This window comes from Bactrocera latifrons, unplaced genomic scaffold, assembly GCF_001853355.1.
Source record: "Bactrocera latifrons isolate USDA-ARS-PBARC rearing strain unplaced genomic scaffold, ASM185335v1 scaffold_13, whole genome shotgun sequence".
NCBI lineage: Eukaryota > Metazoa > Arthropoda > Insecta > Diptera > Tephritidae > Bactrocera > Bactrocera latifrons.
The window spans coordinates 823203-840078 of record NW_017534741.1 but is presented as its reverse complement, the minus strand read 5'-3'; the positions used below and the strand labels follow the sequence as shown (position 1 = coordinate 840078).

At 34.6% G+C, this 16876-nt stretch overlaps 1 protein-coding gene across 3 annotated transcripts; it reads right to left on the bottom strand.

Annotated features, from left to right (window-relative positions):
* Positions 1 to 88: 88 nt before the first annotated feature.
* Positions 89 to 16360, bottom strand: LOC108978985. Of its 3 annotated transcripts, none has more exons than XM_018949521.1 (8): positions 16228 to 16360; positions 11354 to 11550; positions 8631 to 9152; positions 8154 to 8530; positions 7855 to 8043; positions 1633 to 3216; positions 1457 to 1569; positions 89 to 669 (listed from the first exon to the last, which is right to left on the bottom strand). In XM_018949521.1, exons 2-8 carry the CDS (start codon positions 11500 to 11502, stop codon positions 457 to 459), a joined length of 3147 nt encoding a protein of 1048 aa, XP_018805066.1. In that variant the 5' UTR covers positions 11503 to 11550; positions 16228 to 16360; the 3' UTR covers positions 89 to 456. The 3 variants fall into 3 exon arrangements, with proteins under 3 accessions (XP_018805066.1, XP_018805069.1, XP_018805068.1); XM_018949524.1 differs by lacking the exon at positions 16228 to 16360 and adding an exon at positions 15867 to 15885; XM_018949523.1 differs by lacking the exon at positions 16228 to 16360 and adding an exon at positions 15751 to 15812.
* Between the last annotated feature and the right edge of the window lie 516 nt (positions 16361 to 16876).

The following is a 16876-nucleotide window of genomic DNA, read 5'->3' as shown; positions in this document are numbered from 1 at the left end:
TATTACATATTACATACTAACATACATATATGATATTGATGCACGCTTAGCCCCTCCCTACTTCTTTAAAAATATTTATATATGTATGTATATTCTTCACTGTGGCAGCATTTATTAGTTCTTATGTATTTACAAAATTGTGTAGGTATTCATTTTTAAGTAATGTATTAACTGTTAGTAACATTAGGTTTAGGTTAGTCGGTTTTTGAGGTTATCTAAGGCCTGCAATTCCAAACTGTGCAACTGTGTGCTCTCAATAGTGTTTGCTCTCTTCCTTTACTGTTTTGAATTCTTTAAGGCACAAAGTTTACATTCATTAGTTTGCAATTGTAAGTACCGCTATTCTAAATTAACATTAATTATTATTTAAAAATTAAACTTTCTACAATAAACTATATTAATAAATAAGTATACAACTATAAACTAAAGACTTTGTCTTATTCTATGTCCTGCGATTTACGCTGCTGGCGGTTTACCGTGCACGCGGAAGCGGTATAGACACGTGTACTGCGCATGGCCGTGATTCGATTCAATGCGCAGCTCCACAATTTCATATGGCCGCTTGATGTCCTTGTTCTTTATGGGGAAGTATTGCAAGGAGGCATTGTTATCCACAAACTCATACTCACCGAAAAGCACTGGCTCGAAGTCTTTCTCGTGTTCGAGACCCTTGGGAAATGAGACAAAAATTTAATTTATATTTTATTAACTATTTCCGCCTTTTGTGAATATTTGTTTCGGTTTATATTGATTTAAAATATATTGATCCAAATATATATACCCGATTGTTTAGATTTATTATGCAACCAATAAGGTATTAAGCTAATATTTGAAATAGCCGTAAACCAAAGGCACCATTCAGCTTAAAGGAGGATATATAAGCAAGGTTAACATCTAACCGACCTTTCCCGCTTCTGCTCTCATTACCACTAAATATTTAATTTTAGACATAACGAAACGCAAAAAAAATCCAACATTCAGTCGTCCAGCGATTCTTGGGGAAAAGACAAAGAAATGTTATTGGCTAAATAGTAGGTTATCGGTCGGCCGGTCTGTTATTGTTGTAGCGGCAAAGAACACTCCAACACTCCTTCAGTAATTTCGAAGAATGGTGCCGTGATGACAGTCCTCGACCGGACAAAAATCCGGGTCCGTTCCAGTTACTTAGACCCAACAGTCGTTGGAACGGGCTGAGCGGTATCGAACTACGCAGTTCTAATCCGGCACTCAGGATTGATCTTGCGATATGCGAACAATGTACAATATCCCAATTGTCCAGATCTGACTTTTCACAAGAAATATTTTTTTAATCGCTTGGATCGTAAAAACATGCATACAAATAACTCTAAACTTTCAACCTGCTCAAGGGCACCTAAGCTACACATCCTCTATGTAGCCATAGCTCTTAAGGCAATATTCTAGAAAAACCGAATAGCACTGTATACCGTTAGCTTACCCAAACTGTGAAATTTCTTGGCGCTGAATCAATGCGTCCGTTTGGTGAAAGTGAACGCGGTATATGCTCCAACGTGAAACCCGTTACATATACCATTGAATTTAGTTTTAAAACTGCAAAAATGAAAAATAATATTAAGTAAAATAAAACGAACACTTAATAGACTTCCGAATTACCCAAAAAGCCCGGAAATCCTTGGAATGCCCAGCATTCACCAGGCTGTACCTGCGGAGAAATAGCTATGCGCGGTGTATTTGTGGGATACCACAAAGGTATGCCAAATATGGATATCTGTGCCGATTTGGTCTGGTAGTTCTCAGTACAACGCGTAGAAAGTATCTGTCCGCCAGCAGACTCCAACGCAAAGTCCACCAAACCTGTTTTGTCGGCATCATAAACGTTCAACACCGATTTAACTATCTTATGCACCTCCTCCTCAGACAATGCCGTATTGATATGTTCCTTTAACGCTGACACGCTCTTCAGACGCTCGTTAATATCACGCATCAACAACATGCCGGACCGATCGATCTCCTCACGTATCTTATTGTCGGTGCCTTTGTTGAGCGCCAACAAACGCTCTTCGAGGTAGTCCTTCGCCACAAACATACTGCGCACCCAGTTCTGCAAATCGATATCCTCCAGAGGCGCACCGTCAGGCTTGGTTGCCTTGAAACCTAGTATTTCTACTAGCGACAGCTTGATTTGTTGGTTGAGCAACTTGAATGGCTCATCTTTGAGTGTGGCCAGCTTGTTTTCTATTTCCAACAACAACCCACTGAAGCGTTTATCTGTGGCCAACTCATGCTCCTGCATGCGCTTGAGTAAATCATCCTGCGTCATCTTCAACTTAGATATTGATTGATGAAGTCCTTCATTTTCGGTTAACTTGTCGGAGAGTGCAAGCTTGATAAAGGCTATCTCGTTGTTCAGCTCATTGATAAGTCGTTGTTGCTCGCTGTAAGCAGAACTGTGACCAGAGCCCTCATGCAACTTTTCTGTATTCAAATGTTTGCTCTCTAGCGCCAAAGCGATGCGCGCATCCACAAACTTGGCCAATTGTGGTGCACTTAAAATACGCAGCAACAACGAGTCCAAATCAATGCGCTCCAACAGCAACGTATAATGTTTGTGTTCATGCAATTCCATGTGTTCGGTTATCAGGCGTTTTATTTCTAACAGATTTTCACCTGACAGCGGCACCGGTCGGTCCGCCCAACCACCGGSTTCTAACTGTACTCGCACCAACTCGGCCAGTCGAAGTACCTCGGCTTCACTCAGCTCAGCCAACTTTGCTTCGGCATTTCCCCACTTTAGTTTTTCTTGCGCCACAGTCTCGAGCACCAACTTTGCAATCATTTGCATCTGCGCAGGACTCAATTGTTCAGCGCGCACTGCTTGCTCACGCTGTTGTTTCGCCAACTTCAGGTCAATCAATTCCTGCACATAACTGTTCACATGATTCAGTATGTTTTCATATTCCTCGGCGCTGAGCGCTTTTTGAAGTCGCTGCTCGATGTTGTGTATATGCAAGCTCGCTTCGGAATCACCACTGCCTGCTGCACCACCACCCACATAACTGGCATAGTAATGGCTGAATGAGCTCTTTACATTGTCCGGCAGTTGTTGGATATAGCCTTTGAAAGAGTTGCCACCGTTGTAGAGAGCACTCTGCCAACTAGCAAGCAGCGAAACAGGCAGAAGAGCTTGTGTGCGTTGTAGGTAATAGGCGCGATCTTCCTCATCTTGTAACCACCATGCTGTAATTGAGGTTATATTTACTTAAAAAGACTCCAAGTTATTACTACAAAATGTATTATTAAGAGAGGTTAAAAGGGATCCATGTGTTCGGGGCGTTCCATGGGAAAAGTTATCACGTCTAAATATAATAATAATAAATTGAAGGAACTGCCGAAAATGTATGCATATTCAATACATGAAATATTCTTCGCAGAGTTAAAGAATGAAATGCTTCATTATTTTAACCCAAACTAGTCGAGATTAATGAAGATCACGTTTGGTTCAGGCATGACAAAAAAGTGGTAAACCCTTGGAACTCTTCGGAAAGAGGTACCCGGTTTAAGGATGGAATTAACCGCCGATCAGAGAGACTTTGCGCAAGAGCGAATTAAATCGGTTACGGAAAGAAAGGCCAGAACTTCCAAATCCACTGACGGGATTTCCTTGGCCTCTATACGGTAAAAACTATTCTTACTTCTCATATGCAAAAAGTATCAGTAAACAATGGATGGCAGTTATGAGTCTCCCTAACTATTTATAATATACCCAAGTAATAGTTACATCGGACCTTGGAATGTTGGAAGACCTCTTGATTTGTCTTTACCGAAAATTACTTGTCAAAGACAGTATTTGCTTGGTATCAGCAAACGGCCGCCCATTACTTGAAGCAATGAAAATATGACGATAACCTAGGAAGCAAATCTGAAAAGCTACTCTGAAGAAGACTTGCTGGTCAAAGGACCTACTGCGGTACACAGATAGTTTGGAAGCTAAAGAAGGCTTGTCGCGAGTGTAGTGGATACACACTCAAGTCTCAGCGATGGGAAGATTTTCGAGCATGGGTGCGTTAGACATAGCAAATCACGATCTGGCAACACTTGCAACAGCACCACGGTCTACTGTAACATAATTATTACGTAGCGCGAACGCAGATATATATTTCAGACCTATAGTCGGAGCTGAAGTCTTTTTTGACAGGGTATGACATGTTCAAACGAGTTTTTAACCTTGTTTGAGACAATAATCTGGTGGCAATATATACAGGCCACTAAATGGCTTGGTAGCCTCTTAGGCATAGAGCACTGGTGACGTAGCACTCACTGGAGAGAGAAAAATATTCGAAACCACACAATTTTCCTCTCTCCTTGACTTAATTAGAGTGCTGGGTATTGATGGGACACTATGAAGAGGGGAAAACACAATCGGTCACAGTTCGCAATGAATATTATATTCTTTTAGTGGTCCGATATCGGCAATTTCGATAAATAAGCAGCTTCTTTCAGAGAAAAGGACGGGCAGACGAACAGATTGACGGACTTTGCTAAATCGACTCAGCTCATCATGCTCTTCATTTCTATAGATATATATTTTATAGCGTCCTCGACGTTTCCTTCGGGGTGTTACTAACTTCGTGGAAAACTTAATACAAAATTATATATACATACATTAATATATCTTATGTATAAAAGTATATGAATTATAAAACACTCACATCCTTCTTCATTAAAGGATCATAAAGTAAACTGCTTGAAATGCTGATTAATCGTTGGAAATATAACAGTAAAGGATTTAGAATTTGCCAAATGCATTATTAAGCAGGAAGGATTTTAATTTATTTTCGGCACACGCCACTTTGTAGAAGAAAAAAAATTATAAAAATGAGAAAAACTTACTGAATTTGATCCAAATGAAGAAGGATAGAGTAGTACAATTATCAATTTTCACATTTCATACCCAAAGAAGAGTAAAAAGGAGTTGGAATACTCACCTAAATGGGATAAATGCATGCAGCTAAGCTAAGGCTAACGCTGGCTAACGCTCAGAACAGAACATAAAATAAAAAGCGTTTCTCGATTTGGTTTTTCTGGATTAATTTTTTTATTTTTGTATTATACTATTTTTAACAAACCAAATGTGATTAAAATATGAAATACATCGAAATAAACGCGAATACCACGGACTTTGGGAAAAATTTTGAAAAAAAATTTTGCACAATACAATTATTTAACATATCAAAACAGTTATTATTTTTATTAAACTTAATTATGTTTAAAGCAATTAAAGATTTGAAAACTTTACGTTGTTAGACAACACAGAATCTTTCACTTAAGTATTGAACGGATTATAGTTTGTAAGTATGTAATAGAGCATTCTGTGGCGTGTTTCTTTGTTTGTTTTGGTTTCTACTTTAGATATGTGTATGTGTGTGTAGATGTGGGTAGGTTGATGTTGATATTTAATTAATTGCAGCATTCTCTATCCTTCTCCGATTGGTGTCAAACAGCTTCCGCAGGAAGCATATGCCTTTCTAACGCAAATGCATTTGTGTGGTGAATTTGTCCCCAAGCACTACGCACACGACATATGCAGCTTAGTGCAAAGGGCGAGGTAGGGATTAAAGGATTGGTTAAGGTATTTTAGTATTTTAGGGAGTCACCGTTAGGATAGGATAAACGATAATATCCGAAATGCAACGATTTTTGTACGTAATGACTTTTTTATAGTTAACTAGTTTACTATTTTACGAACGAAATCTAAGAAGTTCTGTAATGCAAAACTTAGATATTTTGTACATTTGTTCTGAAGTAGGAAAATTGAACTTAAGACCTTGAGAGATACGATAAAGAAACGAAAAGAGCAACTAAAACGTAAACAAAAAAAATAAATAAATAAATAATATAAATTGTAAACGACAACAATACAATAAAAAATACAATGAAAAATAATGGCGCATAGTAAAAAAATATTATGATTACGATTTTCGTATTTTAACTGTTGTTGGGTTTTTTTGTGTTATAGAAATTTCTTTCTAATTTGTTCAGATTGCTAATTGTTGCAACAGTTCAAAGATAAATTGACCGAAAATTTTAACCAAATCAATTCTAAACGCGTTCAAAATGTTCTTCGCGTTGAAAAAATTTACGACCCTCATCGTAGATATTACTGGAAACCGTGCGCAAATACATAACATAATCATCGGTCCAATCGCGAAAATCTGCTAGGCGATTATAAGTTTGTTCTTTAAGTGCAGCGAGTTTATCCTCTTTGAAATATTCGGACATATCGAGTTTGGAGAAATCCGGAAGTGGGGGTAAAGTGAAGGACATTTCGGAAAATTGGGGTATCGTTGGGTGATCTAGGTAATGGTAAAGGCCTGCGTTGCAAAAGCGTAGTTTTTCACAACAGTTGGTTTTCGATTTTATATCATGGGGGAAAAATTGCAAAAGAAATGAAGAAGAATATTAGTATAAAGTTTAAAAGCAAGCAAGTAGTATGTCAATGGACCATTTGTACTTAAGTATATCTTCATAGCATTTATAATTTTAATGACAATTGCACGAACTTTTTCGAAAGCTAACAGTGAATTTTAAAATTTACAAACCCTATTTTCTAAACCTAACTGCTAATTCTAAAAACCAAATTTTGAAATAAAACCGCGAATTCTAAAATTCAAAAAACCTATTTTCGAAATCTAACTGCATATTTTTTAATTAAAAAACTATAATTAAAATTTTGTTAACAAAAAAAACATTTCATCGATATTTGATTGCAGCAAAACTTTTTATTGCGCAGTTGTTTAAATATCAAATATAATTCGGATTGCATTAAGTTTTCGAATAAATGGTTCAAATCATCAGGATTGCAAATAATGCATAAATAAATAGTTAAATTAAATTTTTTTTGTATTTGGAAACATGAAAATATTAATTAAAAATAATTTTTAATACCAAATGCCAGATTGAAAAAATAAATATTTTTATTTTTAATTCAAAATGCTCGATTGCAAAAAACCTTAATTCACAAAGCATAAAATTATAAATTTAAAAAATAATTGTTTTAGAATTAACATTTATCGCGCTTGCATACCAGAGCACAAACTTTTGAACTCGAGCTTTAGAGCACTTGTCAGCAAATTTACAAATTCAATTGGTTTATATTTAATCAATTTTTCATTTGAGATTAAAATTAAAATTTTCAATTTTTACTATTTTGTTAACAAAAAAATTGCTCAATTCTAAATTTAAAAAAAAAATTCAATATTAAATCTGCATATTTTCGGATGTAAAATGGAAAAATATATTTTTTAATCCCAAATTTTGATTCTCGAAAAATAAACAATTTTATAATTATAGAAAATTATATTGCGAAATTTTATATTAAATCTCCTTTATTACCTGTGCAATATTTTCATTTTCAGAAATTAAGAATTTTCCACACGTGACGCGCGCAACAACAGTCAGCACGTAGCGTCATGGCGAACAACAAACAGCTACATGTACATACATGTGTGCATATACATATATAATATAGGTATGACTGAAATCATATAACTATGCATGTATTGGCTAAAAATAGCAAAATGATATTAAGCACTTAGCCGAACAGCTTCAACAGTTCAATAACAGTTTTCAAATTCACTGCCACTAGCGGTTAATGACAACGCTCACATCGCTACAAGGTCAACACGTCTGAAAATTTATTACAAAATCGAAATATATTCAATGTCAGGGGCTATTACTACGCGTGTAGCGCTTTAACAATGACAATTGTTGTTGTCTATCGCAACCCACACACCTATTACTATGTTCTATTATTTTCCCGCAGAGTCCATTGACATAGTGACAAAGCTCCGTGTAAGTGTTCACAATAATACTCACCGCCCAACAATAATAATGGCAATAAGATCAACAGAAGCAGCAGAAAGCGTTTTCTGCCTTTGGAGTCGGCATTAGACGATTGCAAGAGCCAAGTATCCAAACAAAGTAGAGATGAAATCAATATGTAAACATAACGAAAGAGTTGTGATATGGACGATGATATGCCGTGGGCAATGGAGCCGAAGAAACCTACAAGGAAGCAAAATAGTGAATACATATTTGAGTACATTTATATAGAAGTGTATATAACTACATATACATATATGTATATACATGTATATATAAAATGGTGCGCTCACCTCGTTCCTCCTGTCCGTATTTTGTTGTGTAGAATGAACTGTCATAACCAGCAGCTGCACCAACACCATCTCCGCCACCAGTCACCGCTGACCATGCGCTGGTAATTGTCGTCATAATCGTTGTAATGATGCGTGTATACCATGATTGCTTCTGTTCTTGCATATAGCGATTGTACTGACGTTTGCGGTAGCCATCAATTTGGTAATCGATTTCATCACCCGAATCATAGGTGAGTTTCTTGGTCATATGGTTGATACGTTCATTGTGAGTTCTCAGGCCAAGACGCGACATATTCGGCATGGCAACAATGCCGGGTGCCAATTCACGTCGAAACGACGAATGCTTCGAATAGGTATAATCCGTTTTCGGTGTGGTGCTGCAATAAATATTGATGAGTGTATATTATTTTCATTTTATGAACAAATCTCGAGACACATTTGAATTGTAAATTATGAATGCACATGAATTACACTCACTTCCAGTACTCGCCGGCACGTTTGTATTCCAGGTATGCAATGTGATCGCTAAGATCGCCATTTGAACTGCTCAAAATATTACTATACGATTTATTAATGCTGCTATTATTGCTCCCGGCGGCTTCCGCCCTGCGCAGGGATCGTTCAAATTCTGTATTGAGCGCATTTTGGGTAATTTCATTATAACTTTGCCGTGCAGCCTCGACACCAGTGCCGCCGGTGAACTGTGAGGCAAAACTCTCTTGTAAATAGTTATCTATGGCCTTTGGTGTGGAGGCGGCAACACGTTTGCGTTTTGTAACCACCGTGGTACTGGTTGTGGTGGTGGAGGTCCTATTCGTTGACGACGACGACATTTGTTTGGACTTCTGTGAAGACTCTTCGTTGATACTTATTGAGGTCTTCTTTGATTTACTCTCCGGGCTGGTGTCTTCGCTGGAGTAATCTGATGTTTTTGATTTTTGTGTTTGTTTTGCTGGTAAGATAGAAGATGCCACATCAACGGTTTCCTCCACAATAGTTCTGATCGGAAAATGAATATAAGCAATGTTTATCAAAACAGCAGAATTTATGATTTCCTTATTATAAAAAAAAAAACAAAAATATAATATAATATACATATGTATGTATGTATGTATGTATGTATGTATATCTTAGAAAAAAGAGGAATTTGTGTACTGACGATAGCATTGGTAAACAAAGCGGATTAAAATATTTAAAAAGTATTTTTAAGATAAACGCCATAAATATTTTTTATAGCAAAATTAAAGCAATACAATTTGCGAACAAATTGTTTAGGCCGGACGAACTATAGCATATACATAGCTAACATTAAAGCTGAGCAATCAAAATTTTGTATAGAATCTTTTGTATTTGTAAAGGGCATCGAAGCTTTCGTACAGCCTAAGTTAACGTTTTTTTCTTGTTTTTAATTACAACTTGCGATACGGTAACATTTCACAATACTCTCAAAATTTCTTCTAATAAGTTTTATACCTCTAACGATACAAAAAAAAAAAAAAAATGGTGCTTGAGATTATTTACTTTTAATATTAATAAAAATATAATAATTTTGCTTCGTATTGTGAATTTTGTCGCTATCGAGTTTCAAAATCATTAAGTGGTATAAATATTCGTCAGTTACACAAACTATTTCTTACATATGTATATCTAAATAATCTTAAGACGAGTTTCGAACTTAATTTAAGGGAAATGATCACTTTAGTACTATAGTTACAGTTAAAGAGTTACATATATGTATATCTAAAGCTACATTGAATTAGGTCAAAAAAAAACAAGCCAGTTGGTCTATTTGACACCAGAAACTGAACACACTATTCAATTATAACGAAGGGTATACACCTTAATTATTAAAACTCCTCGCTTATCAAGATCTTTAATCTTACAAAAGCCAAATTAGAGCGAGTGTAGCATAATTTATGCGCTACGCACAAGTTCTATTTAATTGTTATGCGCATACTAAAAATGTTTCCAAGCAACTTCACACTGTGGCATGTAAATAATAATATTTGCTATTACTCGTATATTGCGGTTTAACCTTCAAAAAGCTTAATAGCGAAATAAATAAAAAATGGAGTTGTTGTTGTGCGTAGCCATTGAAGCTAAAAATTTATAGCCAAACAAATAATAACGTCAAAAGCGAAGTACAAAAGCAAAACAACGCGGTGTGTCGTCATCGTTCAAAATAAAAACCAGAATAAGCACATAATCGTTTCAAAAATACTAAAAAAAAAACAAACGCGAGAACACAATAACACTGATGGCCAGCGAGGTTCTGGCATGTATATATATATATATGTATAATAATATATATAACATATATATATAAATATATCCATGGATATAGAAATATGTATATATGAATACATACTTCTCACCCTGCCGATTTGCCCAGTTAGCCAGGGTAACGATGACGAGTTCGGTTTGAATTCAACGGCAAACTGGTAATAAATCGCGTGTTTATATTTATTTACTTTCTCACTTAGTTTCAATTGTTTTGTTACTGTATTTGGAAATCACTAAAGTGGGTTAAAAAGCGCGCCAATACGCGAGTGTATCGTCTTCAAACAGCGCACGCTGCGTGCAATGAACAATAAACTGACAAAAAAATAACGAACAGCGAGTGAAGAACGCACACGTTCAGTCAGCACAACACCCGGGCACAATCTGAACGCCGCAATTCGAGTCATTTGAATCTCCAATTTGGCGAACGTTACAAAAAAATAAGCGCTGCCTGTTGCCGCTGCTAGCTTTGACTTACATAAATGAGAGCAACTCGCCGCCTCAACTAGAACTATTGCGCGAATGCGGACGATCGCGCTCACATTGACGCCACACACGCCTGCCTGCTCCATCTCCCGCCCATTTGAGTTGACTAGTTGACTGAATAGCTACGCGATGACGACATGCACACAACTACATCATCTGTGACACCACAACGTCGGTTTTGGTTTTTGTTTTGCTTTGTCGCTTTCTGTTTCTATGTTGTGTTTTTATTTATTTTTAGTGTTTTTTTTTAAGGTTCATTATCTTGTCGTTGGTAACTTGTTGTTTGGCTCGTTCAATGTTTGGTTGCACAAAAAAAATACACATAATTAAATCGAATTTAAGTTCGAATGCCGCACATGTGCTCAGCCACTTGGAAATACACTTATTGATTAGTTTTTTGTTCGAATAATATTCAATTTTATCAAAGTACTTACTGTACATTTGGCACCTTCTTTTTCTGTTGGTGATGATGTGTATGGCCCTCCTCGCCAGCATGTTCGCAGTTTTCGTGGTCGCAGCTGGAACGTAGGAAGGGAGTTTTTGAACGCGAACGTCGACGCGTTTCTATTTGATAATCATCCATTGTATTGGCAACGTGTTCACTTTGAAGAAAGGTCACCAACTGTGATAACTGCAAAATTACGCGTTTGTGCACAATATTAGTAAGAGGTGGTAAATAAGTGAAAGTTTTGTTGAATGTCAAATAAAACAGGTACTAAATACATATGTATATACTATATAATATATCTATATGCATAGTATATATGTATGCACATTTTTAAATATGCATACATACATACATACAAATACTTATGTACACAAACATATCGATGTATTTCAACCAGCTTATTGAGAAACGTGTTTACACACATAAATAACATTTTTTGGAGATCCCTGTTAGTTCAGAGTAGTAACTAAGAACTGGAAGCCAGAGCTATAATTTATACAGCATAGACTTTTTAATGAGTCCAAGGATTTCATTTTCTATATGCGAAAGCTAGCAACAGAATGTACAAATGTATATTTTTCGAACTGCTTTCGAAGGGAGTGCGTTGTTTACAATTGAGTCAGCGATGATAGTAAATGCAAATGTGTATTTAAATGATTCAACGCATATATACATACATACCTATGTATGTACGAGCATGTAAGAATTTAAATGAATGAATGTAATTATGTACTTAGAAGCTATAGGGCACGAATATATAATTGTATATAAATATGTGCATATATGTATAAACTTCAATGTACATACATATGTATATAATTCCTGACCACATGCCAGTGATGAACGAAAGTGAATGCCTACAACTGTGCACTTGATTGTGGTATCAAGAAGTTCTCCGTGCGCAAACGCATTAATACGTTAAATAAATAATCCAACCGTAATATTAGGTTGTCAAAAAAGTCTTGCGGTATTTTCGCTAGTTGGCGCTGAGAGCGCGTAGTTCTAGTTTTATTCGTCGCGTCGGGTCATGCTATACCTTTTTGGAAAGCTCATTTCACGCACTAATGTTTGATTGATTGTCGTTTCTTTTAGGTCGTTCGTGTGCTATAGCGTCGCAACATGGAGCAAAATATAGAAAAAATATGGCATATTTTACAGTGCTACTACGATAAAGGCAAAAATGCATCTCAAGCCACCAATAAAATTTGTGCAGTTTATGAACCCGATACAGTATACATTTCCACCGCACAACGATGGTTTCAACGTTTTCGTTCTGGTGTAGAGGTGGTCCAAGATGCGCCACGCTCCGGAAGGCCTGTCGTCGAAAATTGCGATAAAATCGCTGAATTGGTAGAAATAGACCGGCATAGTAGCAGCCGTAGCATCGGTCAAGAGCTGGGCATGAGTCATCAAACCGTTATAAAATCAAAAAAAAAAAAATTAAAAAATACCGCAAGACTTTTTTGACAACCTATTATATTCGAGGATTTACGGTCAAGTGAACAAAGTTGTATATATGGTACGTGTGGAAGCCTACAAAAACCTAATAATGTTATATATATTATATTGTAAAAAAAATATTTTCTTAACGCCTTCAACAAATTATTTAAGACTTATGTATATACATATACTAATACTAAGGGCATAAATGAACTATTTTTATGCACAATAATTTCTTTAGTTTGTATGTATATATATTGTTTTTCTTTAAGCTTTGCATGCATTTTAACAGTTTCAACACCACAATTAATTCTTTTTAACACAACTTCCGTTACGTTTTTATTTAGTTTCCTCGGCGTGTGTGGTATAAGAACTGCTAACGGCTACGAAGTGCACAGAGAATAAAGAATGAAATAAATAACGTATTGAGTAATTGCAAATTGACAAAGGAGTGTACAAATATGCAATAAAAAAAGAAAAATTGTGCATACATGTGGCATAATAAGCCGGTATAAACCATACGATAAGGCAACCGGCAAAACGATGGAAACAACCGAAGTGCACTGTACTGAACAAGTTATTTCTGTAAGACCCAAATGAATCATGCAAATATCTAAGATTTTTTTTCTGTATTCTTACAAAAAGTATGACTGTGGAGACACCAAAGAATTTTTTTTTTAATGTAATAAAAGCGGTCGTGCACCAAATTAGCAACACGGGTATATTTTTCAATTTAAGATATTTTATGTAAAGATTTTCTTATATTTTATCACAAACGGAAGAATAACGCGTAAATCGAGAGCATGAGAAATCAAACTGATTGTTCGAGAATTAAGGAGTCAACTTATTACTACCAATACTGAAGCATGGAGTAGCGTAGGACCTATGCTCAAAATGGAAAAATGGAATAATTTAAGTTACCATCAATTATAAACAATGTCATGCTCTACATTGCTAATGGACACATGTCCGTTAAATAAATTTCCGAAAAACAAAGATCGACGCACTAAGTTTCATGACAATTTGGTGGTAAATATTTTGATGGTAAACCATAGAAAGAAACTTTTGTCAATCATGTAAGGTCTTACAAAGTAAAGCTTTTCGATAAATTATACAAAAGGACATAAAAGAAGTTAGCAAGGATTAGCAAGGATCACAGGATATTTATAAAAATTAGTTTTTCTTAAAAAAAAATATTGAAGTTTTCTTTAACAATTGCTTTATTAAAAAACAAAAAGGGTGTTTTTCAAAATACTCAAATATGTTTTTCTTTCTTGTTTTAAATATAGCGAATACCTACCTTATAACTAATGTTTCAAAATTTAAGGCGCAGATAAACAAATACAAAATTTAAAATATAAGGATATAATTCAATAACAGAAAATTACTTGAACATTTATGATGAAAATATCACTTCCAAGGGAATATTCTTAATCAGAAGATTCTTGAGATTACTAGCCTCACGATTACATATTGTCATATAAAATACGAAATAATGCAACATCACTTTTTATAAAATTACAAGAGAAGAAAAAGTTTCAAAATAGAAACTACTCATATTGATAAGAAATTTTTTTAGTTATTATTTCTTATATCTAATACTTTAGACTTAAAGTTTTGTCTGTGATGTAGTGAACAGTAATCCTTAAAAAAAAAATCTAAAATTGTTTCGATAAGATTTAAGTGACGATAACACTATGATATGTAGCAAATCAGAATCCTCGAAAGTCTAGCGTTAAAAATGCTAAGTATGTGATCAGTATTGTGGATTCAGATAAATAAATGAACGTTTCGTAAGTATGTATATAATATTTAGTATCTGATAACATTTCGGAAATGCCGATATCGGACCACAATAACATATAGCTGCCATACAAACTAAACGATCGGAATCAAGTTCTTGTATGGAAAGCATTCACATTTCACAATGTATCTTCACAGAAGTTGGCACAGGTTATTTTCTAGGGCAGCAATGTAATCTCCGAAGAAATTTTTCAGATCGTTTTACTATAAAATAGCTGCATACAAACTGAACGATCGGAAAAGAGTTCTTATTCTTACTATAGAATATATGGAAGGTAATAATATAATTTCCAAAAAAATTGTTCGGATCGGATTACTATAGCATATAGCTTCGATATAAACTGAACACAGGGTATATTAGCTTCGCTGTAGAAGAAGTTAACGTTTTTTTTTTTTTGTTGTTTTAATTTTATTAGCACAAATGAACATTTAATACACCGTATCAACCGATTTTGTTTTCATCTTTATTTTGTTTAATTCTTTCTGTTTGCAAACGCAAGGTGCCAAGTTTTTTAGAACTATCGCTGCATTTTACTAAAAATAATTTGCAAAAGATTGCAAGGCGAAAATGCGTAATTAGAAAATGAGGGCAATAGCCGATTTGCTTTTGATGAAAATAGCGACAACTGTAATGTGGCCCGGGAAAATATGAGTAAAATTGTGAAAAACATATGTGTGTAGAGCTGTTGCACAAGTGCATACGTATGCTTTCATATAATTATTGAATTAAACAGTCTTTATACAAGAATTATACACGAAGTTTACATTTTCTCTTAATCACAGTTATCTTGTTTGAAGATCATTACTATTATTAATAACAGTATAGAAAGCAAACGGAATGCTTTTGTTATTATACAGTTATAAATTAATTATATAAAAAATACATAATTGTTGTAATTATAAATGTATAAATATATATTTTTTTTATTGTGTTCATACGTGCGTAATATTTATTTTGGACAAATACTGATATAACATTGGTAACATTAGCCATATCAATTAACATACTATATATGTATAGCCATATGAAAAATAATAAAGCATTAAATAAAAAAAAAGTGGAAATATATTATGTACATATATATTTTGTATTTGTGTTTTTAAAGTAAAAGATGCAAGTGACAATCAGAATCAATATACCTAAAACCCCGCGCGGTAAAAACCCTCAAGGCTTCATTCTACATATAGCTTTGCATTTTTTTCAAAATTTTATTATTTGAAATAGTTCCTAGTGTACAGATATATTCCAAATTTACCTTCCTCGAAATTAATGTATAATATTTATATTAACACTGTACAAGTTGTATAAATGTATGTCCGATTGGAAACTTATCACGTAATTGAAATCCTCTTTTACAATTACGATTGGAGGTAAACAATTTAATTGAATATTGAATAAAATCACTTTTTCACAACTTTGCAATTGATTTTCCTTTACAAAGGCAACATTTATGCCAACTTTTTTGCCTCTTTTATGTCTTATTATAACGCTTGCATACTTAAAGAATTCTGCCACTGCGCCGTTACGTTTAGCACTGGCAGAGATTCAACACAACACATAGCTAAATTTGTATTTTCTTAACACTACACATCTAAATTTTTGTAAATAAAACTCACTAATTTTGTATTTTGATATTTGTATCTACCGCGCACACTGTTATATTTAATTTACTAACATAAGATATTAAATTTAGAAATGGTCCGATTCGACGCAAAAGTTTTCCGCATAAAAATTATACTTGAATTTATATCAGCGGCCGATTAACGAATGAGCACAAAGAGAAAGATAATCAGAAAAACACACACGCGTCGGATGACATTTAAAAATATTTAACAACAGATGTCGCAATTTTTAGATAAGTTAAGATTACGGTCAGCATTGCCATTTGACTGCATTTATACAAATAATTCTACACTAAAAATTAAATGATGTTATGCTTATAAATCCAAAAGAACGATGAAATTATTCTTGACAAATGCTGAAATGGAGCAATTGGAAACGGTAGCCTTCTGAAACAGGTTTGCTGTAGCAGTATCATTTCTCCATTAAACTTCTCAGTTAAAATGGGTGCTCCAAGCATATTTCCGGTGATCTCTTTGCACAACCGAAAAGTTTATCGTTGTCTTTTAAATCTTGCATTAAATCTTCGAGTGATTATCTACCTTTGATACTTACAAATGCTTTTACTTTTAACTTAGTTCAGTTAAAAACCATCATATCTTCATCAAACAGATTAGTAAATAGAGAGTCATCTACAGAAAAAGC